Source organism: Festucalex cinctus, chromosome 10 (assembly GCF_051991245.1).
Source record: "Festucalex cinctus isolate MCC-2025b chromosome 10, RoL_Fcin_1.0, whole genome shotgun sequence".
NCBI classification, from domain to species: Eukaryota; Metazoa; Chordata; class Actinopteri; order Syngnathiformes; family Syngnathidae; genus Festucalex; species Festucalex cinctus.
Genome location: NC_135420.1, coordinates 1,775,001 through 1,802,194, shown reverse-complemented (window position 1 = coordinate 1,802,194; position 27,194 = coordinate 1,775,001). Strand labels below are relative to the sequence as shown.

Here is a 27,194-nt window from a genome sequence, read left to right as displayed (position 1 = left end):
CGAAATCATTCGTACGGTCTCCGCCAGCCCGCATGGTGAAATCCTGCAATCGCAGCAGGGGGATATCAATACGTCTCCCAACTACATGCCCGTACACAACGGAAGCAACAGCATCGGGTGCGACACCGCAACCTAGGCGGGTGTCGGGACACCATGCTAACCCTCAGCTACCGCAAATCTAAACAACGGGTTCCTGACACACCACGTAGGCCACAACTCAGGTTGTGCTGGCACAAGCTAGCAGAGTGCACGATAACCAATGCCGCAAACCGCAAACATCAAGGCGGTGTCAACTCCCAGCCATCCGCTGAGTAGCGTGGCGCCAAAATTTAGAAGAGGAGACGAAAATGCCTTACCGTCCCTGGCAAGCTCTTTTCAGAACAGTAAAAGGCAGCACGATATCGAAAGCATCGGTTGCCGTGTCAGCCCCTGAGCGACCGTCGAGGCAGCAGTCCTCCTTCCGGCAGGAAGGAACTTCCAGTGTTTACAGCGAGTGACGTCCTCCACAGCCGCCTCCACTCGACACGCAGTCAGTGAGTGCGCGTCGAAATGTTGCTTCCTTCGTCTGGGATAGGAGGCGAGACCCGCCCCGCCACCAACGGAATCAAACAGAGCTCCCCACAACGATGGCGGCAGACACCGTGAGGAGGGAACAACCCCCCGCGATGGAAGAGTCAGGTGCGTGGTTTATGTACCGAAACTCCGCGTGGCGTGTCGGCTCCGTGAAGCGAGGGCACCGACACAGCGAATAAGGATTCGCTAAATGACTTGATAAACAGCACCTTAGCTTGCCAAAAACATCAAAGCAGCTGGTGCTCCCGACAAGCGAGTTGTGTCAGCCTGAAACTACACACTCCCACCGCCAGTAAAACAAGCTAGGAGAGGATACTCTCAACCGTATCGTCACCCGCAAGTCATAAACAAAGCAATCCAAACGGCTTTCAGATGTTAACTCAAGATGTTAACTTAGCTCATACGCGCCCCCGCTTGAAGCTGTACACAGTCGAGAGGTGGCAGAAGTGGAGAAATCCCGCAGGAGAGCTTCAGTCTATCCATACAAATAACCAAAGAGAAAATGCACTGAACCGTAGCAGCCAAGGGGGGCGAGAACACCCGCAGCCCCGATCAACCAGATCACAGGCTACTCGCGACGGACGGAGCGTATAACGCTGTGCGAGAAAGGTTAAAGAGGAAGTGTTCTGGCGACGTTCCCTTTTATACACGGGATTACGTCGGCCGGACCCATTGACAGGCATATTTTGTCATTCTTACTCGATGACGCTGACGCGACAAGGGGAATTCCGTGCTGGTTACAGCACCGCCACCTGGCGGTCGGGAGGGACGAAATAGAACTACACTTATAACTTTTGTACTGTTGAACTTAACTGAACGAATAGTGTAGTGGTTAGTGTGCTCGCTCTGTAAGTCAAGCCAAGTCAACTTTATTTATATAGCGAACAGGAAGTCCCTGGTTCGAAACCAGCCCAAGTTTATTTATTTTTTTGCCCTCTCTCTTCTTCTGCCCTCCCCTCACACTCCACAATTTCTTGTGGCAAGGAGCCGTTTTGTTTCAAATGTTTATTGAAGAATTGGCTTGCGTCAAGTTGCATTGTGTACTCAGAGGAGTGCTTAAACACTAAAACAGCAGACTGCAGTGGTGTCACCGGGGGCGCTGCAAATACACAGGGAGAGAAAGGGTTTTACTGAACCGGACGTTTTACTTCTGCGTTAGAAAACTAACCACTAAACACCCAATATTTCAATAAAGATTCCATCGCCATGGTGTCAAAGGTAAGATTTAATCATTATATGCCTATAATTAACTGTTGGAAGGGCTTAAAATACCGTGGTATAATCCCTTTAATGGGGTATAATGCCTGAGACGTGACGTCGTCGGCCAGCGGAACTCACCCGGAGGAAGGATTTTCATTTTCGAGCTAAATAGCCAATCAGTGATCTCCATTTGACACAACACACTGCACTTCAATTGAAACCATGTCTAAAATACACAATGACTCTTACTTCTTCACAATTATAAACCCTGCATTTTACTTGGATATGTTCCTGCCAGTATTTTGAATGTTTGGAATTTTATTTCATGAAACCATAACAGTAAGTGGTGTCACAAACAGTGACTTTGGAAGCGTATGCAGTGCGCTGTATTTGCTAATAGGTGTCAATAATACCTCACACATTGAGTTTAATGCGAGCCTGACAAAAAGTGGGCATTCCTGACGGAAGGTCCGTCCCTCCGTCAATGCTGGTGGGCATTCCGTCAATGACAGATACCATGGTGGAGACCTTTAAAACATGGTGGGCACCCTTTTCGCTGAGGGAATGATGAATGACGGTTTGATGATGAAATGCCGTTCAACTTGAGATATTGACGGATATACGATGACGGAAGCGTGTCATGACTGTTGACGATTACCGAATGACGGATGCTCAAAATTCATTGACGCGCCCACCTCTGCTAATTTGTGGTTGGGACGAGCTGAACATTTTAAAGTTTAATTTGATAATTTTTGTTCAGTGTGGGTCGTGTGTTATTTAGTAAGTATTTTAGTAATGTTATGAGAACTGTGTTTTAAGTTACAAGTCTAAAAACAAACCTACTCATAACGAAGAATAACAATTTTGCCAGTAAACTTGTCCTCTTCATTTTCCACAAAATCAGGTCATTCCATGCAGGAGTGGAGGATTTTCGAACTGAATTCAAAGTTCCGCCATTCCAAGACTGCATCCTCAGTTTTTGGGGGTTTTCAGATGAAGAGAGAACAAATATGGAAGAGAGAACTGTGAAACATGGTCAGTGATTTGGGGTGAAATGTTGTTGTTGTTTTTTTTTTCTGAGTCAATTTTCAACAAGGAACACAAGTTTTTTTGTTTTTTGTTATTTTGTTAAAAACAGTACTATTATATGACACCATTCCATTTTCAAATGCTACTGTTTTTGAGACTATTTGAGCTGGTATCAAAACTTCAAACTGTAAGATAATTAGGGCCCGAGAAGCGACCTCTGCGAGGTACCTATTGTTTTTCGTTTGAATTATTATTATTATTATTTTATTATTATTATTATTATTATTATTATTATTATCTGTAAACAATCGCATTTTTGAGAACCTAAATATTTACGAAAACTCACCAAACTTCGCACACTCTTCAGGCCCGGCGAAAAATTTGATATTATGAAGTTATAATGCGACTCTATAGCGCCCCCTAGCGTAGAAATAAAAACCAATCCCGGCAGGTTTGACCTGCCAGAGCTACGAAAATTGGTAGGCACGTGTAGCACCCCCGGGACGTACAAAAAGTCAATTGGGACCATGTAGCTAAAATGTACAGGAAGTGAGCTATGAATTTTTCAATGTCCAATTTTGGCCCATTTTGGCATATTCACTGTGGTCATGCTTTTTCCCCCTTTGCAAACATTTTTCATCCAATTAACTTCAAACTTGCCATGTATCATCTCAAGACCTGAGACAACAACTGGGCAAAAAAATCTTGACTTTTCGAAATACTATATGACGGGGGCGGGGCATCAAATATTGCCTTTAAAATTTCATTTGTCCAGAAAGAGCAAATGCTTAATAACTCCCATGTTCAAGCTCCAAAAAATCTCAAACTTCTCATACAACTTAATAGTCACGGCATGAAAACATCTATTTAAGAAAATGCAGTTATACGTGTAGCGCCACCTAGTGGTGACAATAAATGTCATACTTTACGTTTTTAGCTACTGTTCCGAGTTCGTTGAAGGGATCCAGCTGAAAATTGGCCAGAAACGCCTTAACATGTTGATCATGCCCCACACCGAATATTGTAACTTTACGTCAAAGGCCGTGGCCGTTACGGTGCCGCAAAGTCTGAAGATTTTTCGTGACAATAAAAGCTGCTTTAACTTGACCCAGATGATCCTATCTTCTCAAAATTTCACACATTTGATGAGAGTCCAGCCCTTAAGACATATACGAACTTATATTTCATCTTACTGATAGCGCCACCTATATTTTTTTTCTTACGATTTTTCTTCAATGTTTTTCTCCAATCACGTTAACTGGACCTACCTCATATTTGCTCAGAGGAGGGTTTCGGCCTTCATGATGTCACAACACGAAGTTTGTGAGTTTTCGCGAATCGCTGTGGGCGTGGCTAAGCGCTGTTCGCCAAGAAAACAACGCCAATTTTGAGGGCCTAAACCTGCACAGAAACACATGAAACTTGGCACACACATATAGCCTGGCAAAATGAGCAATATTTTATCGTGGATTGTGCTATTTTTACAAAAGTGACTCAATAGCGCCCCCTAGAATTTTTTTACGAAGCAGCCCCGGTTGTACGTTTAAGCAAGATCTACGAAAATTTTTAGGTGTATGAGGGAGCCCAGGACCTACAAAAAAAGTCTCTTGGACCCATGTGCTAAAATGAACAGCAAGTGACCTACGAATTTTTGAATGTCCCATTTTTTACGATTTTTGCACATTTTCAGCGGGCATACTTTTGCCCTCTTCTCCTACACGTTTCATCCGACTGACTTCAGACTTGACCTGGACCATGTCAAGACCTGAGCCAACGACAGGGGGAGAAATATTGATTTTTCGAAATACTATATGATGAGGGCGGTGCATCAAATTTTGTGTTTCGCAATGAAAAAGGATATGCTTAATAACTCCCCGGTATATGCTCCAAAAAATTCCAAATTTGACAGGTATGTTTATAGTCAAGGCCTGAAAGTATCTCTATGACAACATTCAGTTCTATATGCAGCGCCACCTAGCTCTTGAGGCATAACAAAAAAATACCCCACTTACATTATTTTTACAAAAATTGTAAACTGGTTTCAAAATGAAAAACGATATGCTTAACAACTCCCCGGTACATGCTTAAAAAAAATCCTAAACTTGATATGTTTGTTTATCGTCAAGGCCTGAATGTATCTCTATGACAACATTCAGTTATATATGCAGCGCCACCAAGCCCTTGAGGCTTAAAAAAAAATACCCCACATACGGTATTTTGTACAAAAAATGTAAACTCATTGTAAGTGTGATAACTAAGTAATTTATCAATATTCTTTAACTTTTTTTTTATTTTTTATTTAACCTTTATTTAAGCAGGATAGTCCCGTTGAGATTAAGAACCTCTTTTTCAAGGGAGTCCTGGCCAAGAGGCAGCAAAACAGTTTTCATTACAGTTACAAATAAAAGTTTCGCTTACAATCACATAAAAATTATATAAAACAGTTACAAATCAATGAGGCCGTCTCATTCAAAATGTTCACTGGCACAAGACCTATCCAAACATACGTACTTTTTATTTTTGTATTTATTTTTAATAGCCTCTATGGGGAATAATAGCAATATCGTGAATGAAGGATATGCTTAATAACTCCCCGGTACGTGCTCCAAAAAATCCCAAACTTGACATGTATATTTATAGTCAAGGCCTGAAGGTATCTCTACAACAACATTCAGTTACAAATACAGCGCCTAGCGATTGAGGTAAAAAAATAATAATAAAGACCCCACTTACGGTATTTTTTACAAAGATTGCAAACACATTTTAAGTGTGATAACGAAGTCATTAATGAATATTCTTTTACCTTCCACCACTCAAAATGTTCACTGGTATCAGATCGATCCAAATGTATGTACTTTTTTTATTTTTTATTTTAATTTTTTTGATAGGCCTCTATGGACAATAAAAGCAACATTGTGCAATGAGTACGAGCGATGATGTGTGTATATATACTTTAACAAAAAACACCAATCAGGGCAACTCATTGCCTAAAAATAAACAAGGACGCTGATTTTTGCAGATCTTAACAATCACCAAAACCCATTGAGCTTGACACACAAAAAAAAACCCCAAAAAAACATTGTAAAGGTTTATCATGCCATTTTCAAGGAAAGTCTGCCCTCAATATGCCAGTGCCCCAACATGCCAGTACCCCAACGTGCAAGTTGCCCAACGTGGCCCGGGCTGCGAGGGCCCTTTATAGCTGCTCACAGCTCTCGTTAAATCTTCTCTTAGGACAATATTGCTTTTATTGTCCATAGAGGGCATCTAAAATAAAAGGATAAATAAAAACTATACATGTATGAATAGCTGCTCGCAGCTCTAGTTTGAATTGTCTTTCGCTGGAAAAGACATAAAATGTCAAAATTCATAGTATGAACCATGTAAAAAGAGGCTCATTCAAAAGCTTAGTGTCAGTAGAAACGGTTGCCAAGTGGAAACAAATAATCAAATCTATCCCTGAATGAACGAAGACATAGTTTTATGGAATATGTGTATATATATATATATATATCCATCTTATACCGCTTATCCGAGTTCGGGTCGCAGGGGCAGCAGCTTTAGGAGTGAAACCCAAACCTCCCTCTCCCCAGCCACTTCAATCAGCTCCGCCGGCGGGATCCCAAGGCGTTCCCAGGCCAGCCGAGAGACATAGTCTCTCCAGCGTGTCCTGGGTCGTCCCCGGGGCCTCCTGCCGGTGGGACATGCCCGGAACACCTCCCCAGGGAGGCATCTGAACCAGATGCCCAAGCCGCCTCAGCTGGCTCCTCTCAACGCGGAGGAGCAGCGGCTCGGCTTTGAGTCCCTCCTGGATGACCGAGCTTCTCACCCTATCTCTAAGGGATAGCCCGGACACCCTACGGAGGAAACTGATTTCGTCCGCTTGTATCCGGGATCTCGTTCTTTCGGTCATGATCCACAGCTCGTGACCATAGGTGAGGTTTGGAACGTAGCTCGACCGGTAAATCGAGAGCTTCGCCTTTTGGCTCAGCTCTTTCTTCACCACGACGGACCGATACAGAGTCCGCATCACTGCAGACGCTGCACCAATCCGCCTTTCGATCTCCCGCTCCATCCTGCCCTCACTCGTGAACAAGCCCTCAAGATACTTGAACTCCTCCACTTGGGGCAGGAGCATTCAGAAAAAAAAAACCTTATGAGAGAAAATTTATATACACATTCTTACTGAGTAGATAGATAGATAGATAGATAGATAGATAAATAGATACTTACTTAATTTATTTTTTTATTTATGTATTAATCCCCCTAAGGGGAAATTTTGTTGTCCATCAGAAGCACCAGGAAAATAGACAACAAAAAGACATCTCTAAAGTACTCAATATGTAAGAACCCGACAGTTTACATCACTACTAATTATTATAAAAATGGATAGCAGCTGGAATAAAACATCTCTTAAAGCTCTCAGTTCTGCAGCGCACATGGAAAAGACGATTGCTCCTTTGAGCAGGCTCGCCGTGTTGCTGAGCATAACCTGCAACTTTCTCCCCAAGCAGCAAATATGCATTTAGAGCTTCTCCCACACTTATTTTATACTTAATAAAACAAACGCACGCCACACAGTGCTATGTTTGCTGTAAAAGAAGATAATAGTGCTCACTTCAGCATGAGCGGCCCATGTTATTTTTTTTACGTCCGTACAGTATCAGCATGCGAATCCACTTTCTTTTTTAAGCTTTGAGACAGTACAGCACGGTAGCATTTTCATTAAGTACTCTTAACACAAGAGTTATTGTTGTAATGTACACACTGTCAACTTCCGCTTACCCGCAGGACTTAAATCGGGAAATATGTCCTGATCGACTCTCCAATTAAAGGGTTAGAAATTCCCCTTTTTCCTCACCAGCTCTAAGGCGTCAGCGTGAGGAGACGGGAATTAGATAAGCCGATATATCAAAGTGGATTCACCTAGGTTTGTTCACTGTCTTCTTATCATGAGGCCAATCCGTTTTCATCCTCCTATCAATCCTGAGTGAGTAACCACACACACAGAGCCCAGGAATGATAATCTGAACACCTCACTTAAATTGGCAGCTCCACTTTTCTAAGTTGTTTGCATTTGTTATTGACCTAGTCATTTAATAATCCTTGTTAGAATCATACGGATTTGTTACATATCAAGCTGGAGTATTTGACTTTATTAATACAGATGGAGACACTCATTAGATGTTATTCGAGTGCACTTACCTTTTTCCAAACGTCCGTTGCTGTTGTCCTCCTCGAAGAGGGAAAAAATAATATTGATGCGGACTTATAAAATGTCCAAAAGAAATAAAATAAAATCAAAGACATATAATAAGGTCTTATAAAACGGCCTCGGACTTATAAAATGTCCAACAAAAAAATAAAATAAAAATTAAAAAGAAACAAATAAAATAATTAATTCACAACTGGTTTTTCAGTTATTTTATTTGGCCTTATAAAATGACCTTGGACTCATAAAATGTCCAAAAATAAATAAAATAAAAGTTAAAACAAACAAATAAACTAATTAAATCACAATTAGTTTTTCAATCATTTTATTTGGACTTATAAAACGTCCAAAAATAAAAATAAAATCAAAGACAAATAATAAGGTCTTATAAAACGACCTTGGACTTATAGAACGTCCAAAAATAAATAAAATAAAAGTTAAAACAACCCAAACAAACTAATTAAATCACAATTAGTTTTTCAATCATTTTATTTGGTCTCATAAAATGACCTCGGACTTATAAAACGTCCAAAAGGAATAAAACCAAAACTAAATAAAATAAAGATTAAAACAAAACAATAAAATGATTGATTCAAAAATTATCTTTGAAACAATTTTATTGACAATAATAAGATAACCAATATAAATCATAAAAATCACATTTAATGATAAAACCTTAAGTCAATAAAAATAAAATAAAATAAAATAAAAACAGGAGATCAAGAATAATATAACCTTTTACAATAAGCTTTCTAAGATTGATCATTTCTCGGAAAAGCTTAAGACCTGATTGACAATAAGATGTTTTTGGCAAAAATAATTTGAAGATATGAGAGTGTATTAAATGGCCCCTACCCTAACACGCGATTAGTCATTCATATCTTCCTATTATACATCATTATTGCTAAAAGATTTGTACATTACCAATCAGTGAAGAAAAATTCCATTCACGGCTAGTCCAAGTCCTTCGGAAAAAAAATCATAAGTCCTCAAACAGGCATAAATCCATCTTCAGAAATACTCTCCATCCAGACCAGATCGCAGGGTAAAGGGCGTCGATCCCAGCTGGTGACGGCTTTTTATCCCCTTGGGTCATATCACTGACTTCTTCCGGTGAATGTCCTTCCGCCTCCTCATATCAAAGCGCACTTGTTGGGACTCATTCTCAGTAATTTTCCACAGACGAGCCATGAAGATGAGTCATAGATTCTTTACAATTGAGTCATGGACACACAACGTTGAATGAAAATATGAGTCATACATACTTTACACATGTGTCATAAACATATGTCAAAGGTCTTCAGCTCTATTCGACAATGATAAACGTTAAAATAAATAACATCATAGATATATTAATTAAGCAAGCATGAATAACATGTATATACATGACATGTTAAATCCCAAATTCTCTCAGCTTGAACTTAACAGGTTAATTCTAATCTCTGTTGCACATCTTGTATGTCATGTTGAGAAACAATTCATACAGTTAATCTTTTCAATGCAGTTACAGCAATATTATCAGCGATAAAAGACAGTATCACTTATAAATAAAAGAAAAGAAAAAAAAAGAAAAGACAGCAAAACTTCATAGTTGGCTTTCAATGTGCTACAAACATTGATCCAAAAATCAGGTTAAAAATTGTCGAATATAGATTGTGTTGTGTATTATTACTTAATTCAGGATATCATTTATTTACACTCAATTTGTATCTTATATGGAATGTCCGGGCAATGCTGAGTGGGTGGCTTAGTTGTACAGGTTTGGCGGCATCTGGTGGTTACTTTGAGGAACTACACCCAGAGGCCAAAGAATATTTATCAATCCTATAGACACCTATTGGTCTCTAACTAAGAATTGAGTCTAGCACATTAATTTGTTATCTCATTTTACATGACATGGCGTTTCATCTGACCCTACTCAATCTACTCAATTCAACACCCCCTCCTAGAGATCAATGGTGTCCAAACTGATCAACCGCAAAAGCTCCCAGCTCCAACCAGTCACCTGCATTCAACCCCCTTGTGTCATCCGGCAACGGAGACACCGGGGATTCAGAAGGCAAGGAGTCGGACGGAGGATCAGTAAGAGGAGACCACAGGCCCAGTTCACCTATCATCAGGGAGGGAGATGACCCCGTTCCACCCCCATCCTCGCCTTGCACACCCTCCAGGTCATCAGTGGTCGATGTAACCGTGGGGGAGGGTGATCTCAACAGTGGCACAACCTTACCAACTGGAACATCCTGTCGGGCGGCTCTGGGTTCCCCAGGCTCGTCAACCCGGTCCAGGAAGGGCGAGGAGGGCGTTACAGGCTCGTAGGGCCACTCATCCCGATTGGATCCGACCTGTCTCAAAGGAGTGGCGGCTACACAGAAGCCAGCCAAGGTGTTGAATGTCAAGCGCCGAGCACCGTCAGGCAGGCGCCATATCATGCGCATTAAAGGGAAAGTTCCCCCGATAAATTCACCCTCAACGTTAAAATAATAACGTATCTCTTTCAAGCGACTTTGAACCAAACCTTCCAACTTACTTGAGCCCGCGAGGTCAGCAAAGCCAGGCCATATCCAGGAACCACACTGGATATCAATGAAAAAATCACTGACGAAATTTAGAAAAAGCCCGTCTGGTATGAGCCACATTTCTCTACCCTCATCCACTGCGGGCAACGGATAACAACAATGTCCGTAGTAAGCATCCCCCACCACCCAAGCGGATGTGAGGAGATCACTTCCACAGAAGACACACCGCGGCTTATCCTGGTTATCCTGTTAAACACACATCCAAAATTTGACAATTCTTAGTCCTGGGGGAAACCTAAAATATTGCGGCTCCCAATATATACATTCTGATCTTGGTCTAAGTTTCCATCCGCATCTACTCCATCAATGCGGAACACCTCTACTACGGGAGAGCGAGGGTGTGGTCGCTCTTCCGAGTAGCGGAACCTCTTGGCGGGAGAGTAAAAAAAATACATAGATAAAAACCCAAATTACTAAAACCAAGTGGTCGACCAGACATAACCAAAGGAGAATTAAAATTATTCCCCACACTATTAATTTAGTTGTTCGCTATATCCGACACAACAATAAAAAAAACATATTATAAAATTTATCCAATATTCCACTTCATTACTCACGTTATGAAGGGCGCCTGGTCTTCCAATGATACCTTTACCCAAAGCATTACAAGCCATGGTTAGTTGTTGGTTACTGTTCCGCCAAAAGATTTCAGTGAGAAGTGAGGAAGTCAGGGCTAGGGCGTCTTATTTATAATTGGGTCGATCCCGCCCTTTTCTGAAGCCCATCTTCACTTCTCAATAATTTCCCCTTAGTCGGCCCCCCCATTTTTTCTGCAGCTGGCCAATAACTGAGCTTTAACCTTATTTGTTGAGGTTTTCTCTTTATCATTTTGGTGGGTAGATAATGCCAAGGTCCCTCTTTTGATAACTGCAACAGCTATAACTGCTGACAGGACAATTCCTGACACTAGCAGGAACCATACTCCTACATCATATAATAAACCATACAGCCATGTACTTATCCCAGTAACCGCCGTCTCCGCTACATCTTCTACAACTTCCACGGCTGTAGTGGCCACAGTTTTTACTACACCTTTTATCGCCAATCCTATCCTCTCATACCAAGTACATACATGTTCCCCCTTATGATCATATTCGTCACTGTGTCCACAATGCAGCCATCTTTCAGCAGGTTCGTGGCATGTGCCAGGGCCATAAATCTTATTAAATCCCAGCCAATCAAACCCTGTAACTATATCCCCTTTACAAAGGGTCTTCCTAAATGCGTGACCTTCTAAGATCTGCATAATAGAGTCAGGAGGCTTGGGGATCATTCTTAATCCTACCATTTTGGATAAGTCATGATCTTTGTCCCATCGCGTACAATATTCTCTACCTGCAGCTTGACTCCGGATCCATTGATTACTATTATCCTTGATCCATACTGCCCCCTCATAGTTGGCATAATTCTCATCGCGATAACGTACATTACAAAAATTCTGAAATCGGGAGACTTTATAACAGGGTATACGTGCTAATACAATTGTGCATTCATTAAAATTTTTCACGGACTCTCCCCCCTTACACAACATTTCCCATGGTCTTGGATTAGCATATAAGGCTGGTCTTTCAATGTCAGGCCAAATATCGTTCTCTTTAGAATACACCGTCGCCATATATTGATATTTAACCCAATAATTCTCCGACTCTCCTAAGCAAGGTATCACATCCTGAACCATCTCATCTTTATTGAGCCCCCACCACGTCTTACTCTCATCTCTCGTGTGCCCTTCTTTCCATGCTTGGAGCACTCCTTTAATCGTTAGGTTTGTGTTCAACCCTGTACAGTTATATATCCAATGAGTCAAAGGTGGCGTTCCTGTCTCCACCAAGGGGCATCGTGGTGAAATTCCACTTATCCACTCCTTCCTATGCAATCTGTTATACATTCTCAATGCTACACATTGGTCAATTTTATCAAAATCCCCTTTTGGGACATTATATAAATCATCCGGTGTAGGCATACGTTGAGCCCACATCCGTGCCCATACTACTTTTAACACATTTATTCCCAAAGTTTTATTAAAGGTTGATTTCAATATATATGTATCTCTTTTCCATATCCATGGAAAGGAATCATTTAGCCATACTTCATGTTTCACTTCTATTTTCTTTTGATCTAATACATTTCCGGCATATAATCTAATAAAGGGACTCAGGATTAAATTTACATCACCCCTAAGCCCTATATCGGAGAGTATAATTCTATTACCCTCATCTGCATAACAAAACATATGATAGGGCTCAAAACAATATTTCATCATATTCCAATCACAATGGCTATTATTATACGACTGGGCCTTTTCTAACATTAACTTGCATCCTGGCCGTCGCGTTATTACTAATTTTTTCTGTGATATTGGTACAGGCTTTTTAAATTTTGCAAACCGACGTAATTTAAGAAATTTAGGTGACCTACCTGATGATGGAGTAGGAGTACCTGGCAAGTAATCTGTGGTCCCGTTGGTCCCTGGCTCCTCGCACCGAAAGGTTATACAGTTCCAACATCGTTCCCATGCCGGGCGAAATTCGGTACAAGTGTCATTCCGTGGGGCCGCCGGGTAGGTAAAGTCAGGGGCGTCATGGTCTGTCTTCAGCCAGTATCCACCTGTTGCATCTGGCAGTCTTGCACAATATTCGTTGAAGTACCAAGCAGGTTCTTCCTTCCCGATCTGGACCCAGTTCTTTCTGATGATTCTTTGTTCTTGCTTCTCCAGACATAACAAGGTAATATTGACTGTAAAGTCGCTTGTTGTGTTATCAACTCGTAAAATCACTGGATGTGCACACTTGCTTTTTGATTTTGCAGGATATATAATACTTCTTCTCAAGACCTCTAGGGTTTCATTATAATATGTGCTGTTAAAGGTGTGAAGATAGGAATTTATTACTGCTATCTTCTCCCTTCTCCATTCTACCCCACAGGGTTTTTCCTCTCCGGCACCGCAGGCTCCCCTATTCTTTCCCTTCTTCCTTCTCCATTCCTCACAAACATGCTTCACCTCCACCTTCCAACACGTCTGGTTGGTTACTTTAGTGGTGCCATGTCGTATTTCTACCAGGTCGAGGGGATTGATCGGGGCTGTGCTAGCGATGCTAGATTTTTGTCTCATCAAATAATATATCAAAAATATTACCATAAAACAAAGTTTGATAGTTATCAAAACCTTTCCATACCTCCAATTTTGTCGCTGGCGGTTAATAGCTTTAGGTTGTTCATCAACTGTGTCCGGTGGGTCTTCTAGCTTAGTACTAGAGCTTAGCTCTAGTATTACTAGCTTGCTACAACCTTGCTCTTCCTCCATCTCGTAGCTCCGTTTCATGCTTTCTTCTTTTGGTCTTGTCCTTTAAGGACTGTTGCGTTTTAACATCTCATTAGCTCCTCCTCCTTTTCTTGGGGGTTGGCCTTCATTACACAATTATCTTATCTTTTTACAAAAACTTATTTTCTTTTAAAATAGGCGGTTTTTTTTTTTTTTCTCTTCTTAATTTATTGATAATCAATTTTCCTAGCTTTTTTGATCTTTTGACCACTTATCTTCATCATGTCTGGCCCTTCCCTCCATTCCGCCTTTGACTTCGCGGCTGGAGTTTCCAATACTTTACCCATCTCCATCTGTTCCTCCTGGGGAAAAACGGAATGAGGGGCCTTTCTACACTTTCTCACCAATTCCTTCCATCTTGGTGATTTATACTGACATGGATTTGCCTCGTTAAAACTAGGACATCCACGTAGCGACCAATGTCTTTTGTGGTCGCCGACTACATGTCCTTCACCGGTACAACCCGGGTATGGACATCCTTGCCACCATTTTTTCTTTGGGCGACCTCTAAGGTCAGATTTTCCCCTGACATGGGTCACTCGTTCTTGCCCGAGCCTTCCCTCACTTAATGAACTCGCATTAAGTTTTTCTAGCTTTTCTGTGGCCACCTGAGCTAATGCCATCATCTCATTACCACTAGGCCTTAGTTTTTCACTCTTTTCATCTCTATAGGTTCTACCACTATACATTCTTATCTGTGCACTACTATGGCACTCCCCATAAAAAATACATTTGGGGTGAAGCCGCTTGGCCTCCTCCTCCGTACTCATTGACACTTCCATTCCCAATGAGTATATACCCTCATAAGGTTTCATGGCCATCATTATTTTTACTTTTACCCAGTATCCTGTGTCAGACCTCGTATCCCTTTGAGGCGACACCACTGGACTCACTCTTACTACTGCTGTTTTAGCCTTATATTCCATTTTATCCAATATAGCATACATTAACACATTACTACTACACACACTACCAATATTTATTACCCTTTCTTGTGGGACGTCAGGTAATGTTTCCATCGGAATATCCCCTCGGGCTAACACACCATTGATTACTGTGGCCCAGGGTACCCTTGGTTCAACTACACACTTAGGTTCAACATATATTAGAGTTGGCGTCGCCTCCGAGCCAACAATAAGCGGAGCCGGGCGATACTCACCTCCTTCTGGCGGCCAGTTGTTGTAAAGCAGCGCCTGAAATCTCGGGTCGCACGTCCTCTCGTTTATCTCCATAGGCCAATAGGTCAGCAAATCGGAACTCAGCGACTTTATCGGGGTTTCTGCTCTAGTTAGCTGCCACCCTTCAGCCTCCCCAGCTCTTATTAGTGAACCTATTCCCATTCTCATCCAACAATGTTGACAATACAATACCTTCTCTCCATCCCACATACATTTACAATACTGTGCATCTGTATTCTCTTGCGGGGCTAAATCCCACTGAACATGCACTTTTATTCTAGGTAGGCTCTTTATTCTACAATACCCACATACCTGTATTTCAAGTATCTTAGCCGTGCCTACCTCGCTCAAATCCGGCTTAAGCTCGTCCAACCAGCCTTCGTCGGATATCTGTTCCACATTCCACTGGCTCCTCGACTCCTCGCCTCCACTACAAATTATGCAGGTCAAGGTAGCCGGTTGCCAACTAAAATCTTCTACTCTATTACCAATATATCCTCTTACTGCATTTATCCAAAGATTAAATGCCCTACCAACCATTATTTCCTTTTCAGTCCTCCGCACGATGACAGCTCCTTTCACCATAGCGAGCTTGACAAAGGGCGGAGTGGCTTGTTCCATCTTTTAATTATTTGTCTTACTCCTTAGCTTTAGGCTGAATTAACTGGTATCGGTTTTAGCTGCTCTACCCCTTGGAGCCCCTTCTTTTTTAATCGCACTGTATTTCTGTCTAAAACTTCTTCAATGATGTCAGATTGGTCATACTTTGCTTTTACTGCCTGGCTATCAGATGGACCATGAGATTTTATCCACACTCTCTGTCCTACCTGAAATGGGCACTTTCCTTTCTGAGTGTTTTCTGTACTTTGCATTCGTCCTACCTCAGGAGCGACAAAGGGGCGCTGGTTTAACTCCTCTGAAGGGGAAGGTCTATCTGCTCTGCTCCTCCCATTCAAGTCCTTGACCAACTCCACCAATTTTTCACTCCATTCTTTTCCATTAGCATTTTTCCCGAGCCAACTTTTAACTAGGCCAATGGTTCGTTCAGCCACGCCATTAGCTTGAGGGGTGTAAGGCGGAGAGTAAGTCCTTATTATTCCCCACTTTTAACACCACCTGTCTATTGTAGCGTTTTTGAAATGAGTTCCATTGTCAGTTCTTAACTCTCTCGGTATGCCTAACCACATACAACCCTCTTCCAGTGTTTTTAGTACGCTATTAGCATTCGCATTACGTACCGCTTTTAATCCAAAATGTCCTGACATCGAATCTACAAGCACAACAAGATACTTCTCACCTTTAGTGCCGTTTACTCCCATGAGGCCTGCTACGTCCATGCAAACTGATGCCCATGGAACAGTGCTTTTAATCGTCAATCCGTCCACTCGTTGCCCTCGGCGTCCTGCATTATACTTATTACACAACACGCAATTTCGTATAACTGAACGGATTTTCTTTTCTGGGATCCAAAGTTCCAGTTTCTCCAGCTCTCTCTTTGTGGGCAAGGCACCTCCATGGCCTAGCGCTTCATGTACGGCCTTAGTCACCTCACACACAAACTCATCTGGGACCACTTTTCCTCCTTTGGGGGTATTGTCCCATTTTTCTGCTCCTACAATTACCAATCTTCTCTCTTGGACGTATTTATCTATTTCATCATTTCCTCTCCAGTGAGCCCCCTCCTTGACGTGGGCTTTCTGGTGAACAACATCGATAGTCATATTTAACCTTAACTCGGCTATTTTCTTCCATAACTCAGCATGAGCGATTTCTTTACTCCTCGCCCCTTCAAACCCATTTTCTTCCCAAATGGATAAATCTTCTCTGAGCGCCTGGGCGCAATAGTGACTATCGGTTATAAGTCTTACTCGACTCACGTGTAATCTTATGGCCTCCAACAATCCTTCTAACACCGCTGTAGCCTCTCCTGCTTGGGCACTGCCAGGAGTTTGACCTTTCCTGCGGCATATCTCTTTACCATTGTGTTTCAGGATGAAGCCCCAGTGGGCATACTGGTCTTCACCCTTTTTGGATCCATCTGTATATAGAATCCATTCATATGGTCTCTCCTCACTATTTACAGTTTTCGCCTGTTTTTTAGATATGGATTTTGCTGGTCCTATCTCTAGGTCAGGGTCAAGCAGGATATCTTCCCACCTCCCCCATCTCACATTCGTCGCTTTAGTACTTTCTAGTGTGTCTTTACGCAGGTATCGATGTACTTGACTCTGCGTAACAACTTTTATGCCTTGTCCCTGGGCTAGGTCTTTTAATGTTCCCCAATATTTAGCAAGAACCGCTAATTCTCTCTCCTCCTGGGGAAACTTTTTCTCAACATTATTTATAATATAAGTCCATAGTGTCACTAAGCCGGCACCTTCATTACTAACACTTACCATTGCATTATCTTCATCACATTGTATCTCGGCAACCAACCTGACTTCCAAGCTTCTCGGTTCGAGGCGTATAGCATTTTTTACTGCGTTTTTAAGCCCTTCTAAATTCTCTTGGTCTTTAGCTGACCAAGGCCAATCTTTTGTTTTCTTTTCATTAGGATTCTTACGCAATCGGGCATAAAGGGGTCTCGCAAATTTCTGATAATACGGAACATGATCTCGAACATAATTACACAGTCCTAATATTTTCTGTAGCTCGTTCTCGGACGTTGGAGGCAAAATCTGTTCTATTTTCTCTCGATACGCTTGCGACAGCCCCAAGTCTTCAGACACTTGGAATCCCAAGTAATCTACCTCAAACCTGGCCAGCTGACACTTCTTAAGATTTAGTTTTAATCCTGCCTCCGTCAGTCGTTCGATTACGGCCTGCAGAATCTCCAAATGTTCCTCCTCCGTGTCACTAGCGATGAACACATCATCGATGTAAACTGTGACTGGGAGACCTTCCAAAATATGCAAGACAGCTGATTGAAATACATTCGGGGAGTTCTTATATCCTTGCGGCAACCTCTGCCAAACGTATGCTTTTCCTTTATGCGTAAACGCTGTTTTCCCTTGTGATGCTTTGGCAATTCTCAGGTAAAAGAATCCATTTGCAAGGTCAATACATGATTTATACTTCTTTACTCTTAATGTTTTTAAAGACGCCTGGGGGTTTATGAGGCTCGCTCGGTTAGCCACCGTTCGGCGGTTTAGAGCTTTAAAGTTAATGACTGGCCTCCATCCCCCTCCTACCGCTTCAGGTTTTTTAACAGCTTGAATTGGGCTATTGGTAATAGGGTTTAGTTCTTCACGAATAATGCCAAGTGCTAATAATTCTTTTACAATTACCTCCATTTCGGCCACTGCTCCGGGGTTGAGGGGATATTGCCTCACTGGCGGATGTACCCCCCCAATTATAATATGCACATAATTTGCGCCTAAATCACCGCAATCATTCTTAAAATGTGCGATGGCGGCTTTGTCTAGAATTTCACCTAATTTCTTTTTCCCTTCCAGTGTTAATACACTGTCTTGGATTTGTTGGGCTTTTACGGCAGGTACATCTACTGATTTATACCATTCTTGGTTGGGTATTATTTTTGTAGGGCCTACTTTCACTAATTTAGGTTTTAGTTTTTCCCATCTCTTTTTCGCAACTTGCCTTTTATTTTTAGGTATCTTCATTTCTTCTGCATCTTTTAATGTCAACAAATTGTATGGTCCTAACACCCACACAATTCCCTTCCAAATCCCTACCGGCATTTTGGCAATCGAGCCATCAGCTACCATTACTTCTAGGTGTCCGATTCGTTTTAAGGCTCTACGGGTCATGGACACCTCGGCCCCTGTATCTACTAAATAGGGCACTCCCTCCACCTTAGCATAAAGGTTATCCCCTATTCTGTAAACCCCTTCTAGGGTGACCCGTGCCTTTGTTTCCATTATTTCCCAGGCCCCCCCGGAGGCTGCAGCCTTGCGAGCCTCGAGGAAGGCCTTCCTTTCTTCTGGGTTCAGTTTGTCAAATTCTTCTTTGGGCATATATGCTGGACCTGGTCTTCGCACTGCTGGCTGTTGTCTTGGTTGGGGCCTCGTCTGCTGTCCTGGCTGGGTGGCCTGTCTCTGATTCCAGTTCGTTCTCTGCTGCTGAGGTCTCACGTAGGGGACAGTCTGAACTGGTTGCTGAGCTCCCTGCTGGACCTGCTGTTCGCTCCCTCGGGTGCGACTAGCGACTGGTCCGGTTCTCCTTTTCTCAGCGTTATGCTTAGTTAGGCGATCCCACTTCTTAACGGAGGCTTCAATTTTCAGCGTCGTGCTATTTGGGGCCATTTTCACAAAGACAGCTTCGTTCCCTCTGTCCTTGACAATCACCCGCAGCACTTTGATATACCTATTTGGAGATATAACTTCCTTAATTTTGTGCCACACATTTAGCAGTGAAACGTCCCTTTTGAGTTGCTCTCTAGCCCTGCTAATATGGGCATCTTCATCCTCATCTTCGCCGTCCACCCATCTTTCGTAGACCTGTTGTGGTGTTTCGTTTGGTCCGACAGGGCTAGCGATGATGTACTGAAGCCATAGTTTCTTAGCACCATCTCCTCCTGGGGCGTCTCTAATCATAGGCCATGTCTCAACTAAATACTCTTTAGCTGTCTCTAGCCTACCTTTTTGGCGAACCAACTCCTTCAAGGTCTTAAATTGTTGCACCTCCCCCTCCATGTCATGTGGTTGGGGTACTGGGTTTGGTACTATTGTAGTTGATCCCAGCTGTGTCACATATTGGGACTGTTGGTTCAAAGAGGTTCTTGGGGCGGCTGGTACCGTTACAGTAACCGCTGCTCCATCGTTATCAGAACCTGAATTTAGGTCGTCGTCGGCTCTCAGCTCACATTTTGCTTTATTATTTATTGCTTTTTTAAGCCTTCTCAACATAAAATCATGTGCCACCGCCACGTAGCCATCCCTGAAATTCTTAGTCAGGTCTTGGTGAATTAATAATGTGGTATATGGCGGAGCCTGTAAAATGTTAATAGCCTCGCGATAAGTTATTCGCATCACTAGAGGCGTTTTACTATCTAGCTTATTGAGCCAGGCAGGTGGATAGGGGCGATCTACTTGCCCTGCCTCGGGTATGTAAGCTTTTCGCCCATCCTTTGTCTCGATCCATCCCAGGTTAAGATCTCTAGCTACCCTTGCTGAGGATTGGTACACGTCAAACGTAGGTTGAGGATTTTTCTTTCTTTTACTAACTGGTCTTGTAACTATTTTCGGGTTCTGGCCAGGGTTGCCCGGGTCATCTTCTGATGAGGTTGAGTCTTGGTCTTCGTCAGCGGGGTTAGCGCCAGTCGCGGTCGAAACAGGAGCTTGCTCTTCATCGTCTTCCTCTTCGCTCCCATCTCCTGGCATCAAACACTGCGGCAGGGGCACCGTCTTCATGGGGGTTGTCCCGAAAAGGGATCCCGTGCTGTTCCAGGGGAAGACGTGACGGGGCTAAAGGTCACCGCTCCCCTTGGGGCCTTGTTTTTTCCCTTCGGGGTTTGTCTGCTCGGTCCCGCTTGCTCTTCGTCCTCCACCTCCCGGGCAGCTCCTGACTTCCTTCCACTTACCGGGAGAGACACGGGAGATGTTTTAACTGGGGATGATGACTGTGGTGAGTCCCTGGGTTCTCCGTTTATTGATTGCTGGAGCTGGCGTCGTTCACGATCCATCTGTCTAGTACGGGTTAAAATCTCGTCTGTCACTGATTTAACTCGTTCCTCTCTCTGATTTTTTGATATTACTATCACAAATCCTACTCCCGATGGTGTTGTTACAGGAGTCTTAGCTCTTAGAGTGAACGCTGCTACTGCTATGGACTCAGCCTGTTGCCACTGCATCTTTCCAGTTTTAATCCAATTTACAGCCATCACTATTCTCTCCGCTCCTTCTCCTAACGCTTTGTCGACCCCCCCTCTCCAATGCTTTTGCCATCTCGTCCGCATATTGTGACTGATCGATTTTGGGGTTCCACTCTGTCCCTGGCACGTGTATTATCATGCCGTAGGGAGTGTTCCCGCCACTAGTTTTTGCCGCTATTATTGGCCGCTGATTATCTTTTTGTAATTCTTGTTTAACCTCTAATTCATATTCTGGTCCCGCTTCCTGCCTTAAAATGTTTCCAAGCGCTTTACTATGCGGTTTTAGTGATCTATCTGTTATTATCACTATAGCATCCCCCCGTATTTGCCAGGGGCTTCCCACATAGTGGCACAATATTACACCATTCCCGATTGAAACCTTTTTTGTTTCCTCCGGCAGCCCACCCAGGGGCGCCGTTCTTATCAGGGGAGTCATTTTTACAATTTTTTCTGGGCTTTCATTTTCTGATGCTCCTGCATCCTCCTCATGGACACATGAGCCCATATCAACGAAGCCCTCTTCACCAACGGCCTCAGCTGGCCTTTTCCGCGTTTTTTGTAACTCTTTCTGCTTTTGATCAAATCCCGACTGCTCCCAGAGGTTGAAGCTTAATGCTTCAGCCCCCTTGGGATTTGCTAATTCCACCCTTATATGCATTTTATCGGTGAGGGATTTAATCGTAGAGTCCCACTGGACTCCGGTGCTAGTTACTTCCACTACGTTATACACATCCAATAACACAGTCCACCAGTGGACCCAAAGGCCCAGACGTGCATCCCTCTTGGGGGTGGTTTACCACTACTGTTGCTAAGCCCATTATTTCGGGAAATTCACTCACGAACACTCCTGTTTCCTTCACCGACCTTTCCACCTCAGCTGCGAGGTCGGCAGGACGGATTGAAGGGTTGTTTACTTCCAGGTGCCTTCTTGCTCCTGGTGGCCATCAATCTACACCTTCGCCCAGTAGCATAACCACTACTGGTATATCTGGTTGTTCTAGAGGATGGGGTGCAGGCTTTAAACCTGCTACCCTCTCTGTAGGGCTGGGGGGCTTTCCCCTCCCATTTCTCCCTATTATTCTTTCCATTACTTCACTAGCGTGTTCTATAGCCCGCTTTGCTTTCTTATTGTAGGAGTGGAGCTATCTATTTCCGAAGCCTTCCCCGCGCGCTTTGGGTTCAGGGACGTACTTTAGCTCCTGGTTACTCAGCTCCGTACGCATGTATGTTGCCTCTACTGCTATCAGGACTACCGACTTCGAGTTTTTCCTACCTTTACTCGTCGGCGGATGTCCTCTCTCAAACGGTGGGGTGTGTTGTCCTTTCGGGTCGGTTGTAATCCTTCCCGCTTCTCTTCTCCGGGATCTGGATGTCTTCTTGTTCCAATGGACACGTCTGCTAGAAAACGAAAAAGGCTGCCTCCACTAGAACATTAGTCTAGTGGAAACACCTACCTTCTCTCCTTGGTTCTCGACGACTTTCTTCTTGTGCCAATGGACACTCCTGTCAGGAACCGAAAAAGGCTGCTTCCACTAGAACATTAGTCTAGTGGAAACCCCTACCTTTTCTCCTTGGTTCTCGACGACTTTCTTCTTGTGCCAATGGACACTCCTGTCAGGAACCGAAAAAGGCTGCTTCCACTAGAACATTAGTCTAGTGGAAACCCCTACCTTTTCTCCTTGGTTCTCGACGACTTTCTTCTTGTGCCAATGGACACTCCTGTCGGGAACCGAAAACTTAAAATTTTTTCAAAAACTCCAGGAGAAAAGGCAAGAGACAGGGAATCAGGGTTAGGTTTGCAGCGTCAGCCTCTGACACTGAGTCCGCTATCCAAGATAAGGGACTATAAATATCTTCAGGCACCCCGCAATAACTAAGCAAAGAGTATGGTAGTTTTGCTACAAATGGATACCTGAGATAACAAACCAATAAAATGGGCAACCGCACCCAATCTGGCAAGCCTAAATAGCGCAAACCAAAGTTTAACATCACAAGTCTAGAAGAGACTGCCTCTCTCCGAGCAGCCTCTCACCATTAAATCTAACTGTTCAAGCCCTCCTCCTTTTTGTGGACAGGCCTGAACCACCCCTTGACTCAGCCCCTCCCTCAGGAAAGCGCGGCGCAGCGCGCTCTGCCAAGTACACTATCAGTACCTTCACAGCTGACCAGAGCAGCAGGTCGCTGTTAAAGCCCATTCACTTTGAATGGCCTTCTCACACTCAACCTCTTTTAGAGTGCAAGTCTCCTGGGGGAGCCAGTCACCGTTTCTTTAACACAAAATAGTACAATCAACTTCAACTCAAAAATCACACTAGATTTTCACAATTAAAGAAGCTCTTTTCCATGAAACACTATTCATCAAAGAGACTATTTTGTGTTAGCTCAGGGTCGTATGACATGACAATTTATCAGCGAGTTCGCTATCAGCTCCAAGCACTGTGCCTTCCGCTCAGAGCCGCGCTCACTCGGGTTCCGGTTTGGGCCTCGATCGATCCCGATTTTGACAAAAATGAGTCAATCGAGCCCCACGTCTGGGCGCCACATGTCAACTTCCGCTTACCCGCAGGACTTAAATCGGGAAATATGTCCTGATCGACTCTCCAATTAAAGGGTTAGAAATTCCCCTTTTTCCTCACCAGCTCTAATGCGTCAGCGTGAGGAGACGGGAATTAGATAAGCCGATATATCAAAGTGGATTCACCTAGGTTTGTTCACTGTCTTCTTATCATGAGGCCAATCCGTTTCCACCCACCTATCAATCCTGAGTGAGTAACCACACACACAGAGCTCAGGAATGATAATCTGAACACCTCACTTAAATTGGCAGCTCCACTTTTCTAAGTTGTTTGCATTTGTTATTGACCTAGTCATTTAATAATCCTTGTTAGAATCATACGGATTTGTTACATATCAAGCTGGAGTATTTGACTTTATTAATACAGATGGAGACACTCATTAGATGTTATTCGAGTGCACTTACCTTTTTCCAAACGTCCGTTGCTGTTGTCCTCCTCGAAGAGGGAAAAAATAATATTGATGCGGACTTATAAAATGTCCAAAAGAAATAAAATAAAATCAAAGACATATAATAAGGTCTTATAAAACGACCTCGGACTTATAAAATGTCCAACAAAAAAATAAAATAAAAATTCAAAAGAAACAAATAAAATAATTAATTCACAACTGGTTTTTCAATTATTTTATTTGGCCTTATAAAATGACCTTGGACTCATAAAATGTCCAAAAATAAATAAAATAAAAGTTAAAACAAACAAATAAACTAATTAAATCACAATTAGTTTTTCAATCATTTTATTTGGACTTATAAAACGTCCAAAAATAAAAATAAAATCAAAGACAAATAATAAGGTCTTATAAAACGACCTTGGACTTATAGAACGTCCAAAAATAAATAAAATAAAAGTTAAAACAACCCAAACAAACTAATTAAATCACAATTAGTTTTTCAATCATTTTATTTGGTCTCATAAAATGACCTCGGACTTATAAAACGTCCAAAAGGAATAAAACCAAAACTAAATAAAATAAAGATTAAAACAAAACAATAAAATGATTGATTCAAAAATTATCTGTGAAACAATTTTATTGACAATAATAAGATAACCAATATAAATCATAAAAATCACATTTAATGATAAAACCTTAAATCAATAAAAATAAAATAAAATAAAAACAGGAGATCAAGAATAATATAACCTTTTACAATAAGCTTTCTAAGATTGATCATTTCTCGGAAAAGCTTAAGACCTGATTGACAATAAGATGTTTTTGGCAAAAATAATTTGAAGATATGAGAGTGTATTAAATGGCCCCTACCCTAACACGCGATTAGTCATTCATATCTTCCTATTATACATCATTATTGCTAAAAGATTTGTACATTACCAATCAGTGAAGAAAAATTCCATTCACGGCTAGTCCAAGTCCTTCGGAAAAAAAATCATAAGTCCTCAAACAGGCATAAATCCATCTTCAGAAATACTCTGCATCCAGACCAGATCGCAGGGTAAAGGGCGTCGATCCCAGCTGGTGACGGCTTTTTATCCCCTTGGGTCATATCACTGACTTCTTCCGGTGAATGTCCTTCCGCCTCCTCATATCAAAGCGCACTTGTTGGGACTCATTCTCAGTAATTTTCCACAGACGAGCCATGAAGATGAGTCATAGATTCTTTACAATTGAGTCATGGACACACAACGTTGAATGAAAATATGAGTCATACATACTTTACACATGTGTCATAAACATATGTCAAAGGTCTTCAGCTCTATTCGACAATGATAAACGTTAAAATAAATAACATCATAGATATATTAATTAAGCAAGCATGAATAACATGTATATACATGACATGTTAAATCCCAAATTCTCTCAGCTTGAACTTAACAGGTTAATTCTAATCTCTGTTGCACATCTTGTATGTCATGTTGAGAAACAATTCATACAGTTAATCTTTTCAATGCAGTTACAGCAATATTATCAGCGATAAAAGACAGTATCACTTATAAATAAAAGAAAAGAAAAAAAAAGAAAAGACAGCAAAACTTCATAGTTGGCTTTCAATGTGCTACAAACATTGATCCAAAAATCAGGTTAACAATTGTCGAATATAGATTGTGTTGTGTATTATTACTTAATTCAGGATATCATTTATTTACACTCAATTTGTATCTTATATGGAATGTCCGGGCAATGCTGAGTGGGTGGCTTAGTTGTACAGGTTTGGCGGCATCTGGTGGTTACTTTGAGGAACTACACCCAGAGGCCAAAGAATATTTATCAATCCTATAGACACCTATTGGTCTCTAACTAAGAATTGAGTCGAGCCCATTAATTTGTTATCTCATTTTACATGATATGGCGTTTCATCTGACCCTACTCAATCTACTCAATTCAACAACACGCGTTCGAGTCGGCTAGCATCGATTAGCATGTTTACAGCGAGGGACTTGAATGGCGCACACTTCTCTCGTAAGCACAGATGTATCTATGACAACTGGATTATTAGTGTGCTTGTGATGTATAGGCGCACGGAAATCCATATGATCAACGGATGAGCAGCTTTTGGGGATGCTAATGTTTTCATCATGTCCTGACTCCTGAAAGCCCTCATTCGCCACAACGTAGTATGGTTTAACTGTTTAAGTTTTTTACCTTTCTCTGGTCTAGTTGTGGGCCTTTTTATTGGAAGAAGTCCTGTCTCTCTCCGTGGGGTTAAACACCGCGGTTCCTGTACAGCTGCCGTACTCGCAGTCGACGGTCTCTGAACATGGCGACACTTTTACCAGCATTCCATTGTTCATGTAACTCAACTCAACTCAACTTTATTTATAAAGTGCTTTAAGAACAGGCGTTGCTGTATACATATATATATTTATACATATATAAAGTGCTGTACATAAACATCAGTTTTGCAGTAAACAAGAACAAAGCAAACATTTGAAGTGCGAATACAGGTGTTTTTTTGTTTTTTGTTTTTTTACAAGTAAATACATTTTACATCAGTAAATAAATAAGAAGTAGTGAATAAAGAGATACATAAATACATAAATATGTAGACTAAACATCAAACTCATACACACCACAAAACACCAAGAACAAGTCTCATGGTGCGCCAAAAGCCAACGAATATAGATGTGTTTTAAGATGTGTTTTAAAAGAGGATAACGAGGGGGACTGCCTAATATTTAGTGGTAGGTCATTCCAAAGGGAGGGACCGGCAACAGCAAAGGCTCGATCTCCTCGAAGCCTCCGCTTAGCCCTCGGTACCTGCAATTGTGTCTGGTCTGCTGACCTGAGGCACCGGGCAGGTGTGTAAGGGTGCAAGAGCTCGGCGAGATAAGGTGGGACAAGACCATTGAGAGATTTGAAAACAAATAGAAGAATCTTAAAATGGATTCTAAATTTCACGAGCAGCCAGTGAAGAGAGGCCAGGATAGGGGTTATGTGTTCCCTCTTCCGGGCACCAGTAAGGAGATGAGCAGCAGCATTTTGGACAAGCTGGAGACGCTGCAGGGAGGACTGGCTGATCCCAAAATAAAGTGCATTACAATAATCCAGCCGAGATGTAACAAAGGCATGGATTACCATTTCTAAATGCTGCTGAGATAGGAGATTTTTTTACATTAGCCAGCTGTCTTAGATGAAAGTGAAAGTGTGTGTGTGTGTATGTATATATATATATATATATATATATATATATATATATATATATATATATATATATATATATATATATATATATATA

The 27,194-nt window shown here is 42.1% G+C and overlaps 1 protein-coding gene across 3 annotated transcripts in view; it reads left to right on the top strand.

Moving 5' to 3' along the window:
* ect2 (epithelial cell transforming 2) overlaps window positions 1-27,194 on the top strand; it is a 334,206-nt gene that overhangs the window by 122,345 nt on the left and 184,667 nt on the right. For all 3 annotated transcript variants that reach the window (XM_077534330.1, XM_077534329.1, XM_077534331.1), the window contains exon 9: window positions 2,678-2,808. In XM_077534330.1, coding sequence (XP_077390456.1) covers window positions 2,678-2,808 — 131 coding nt within the window. The remainder of the gene's footprint in view (window positions 1-2,677; window positions 2,809-27,194) is intronic.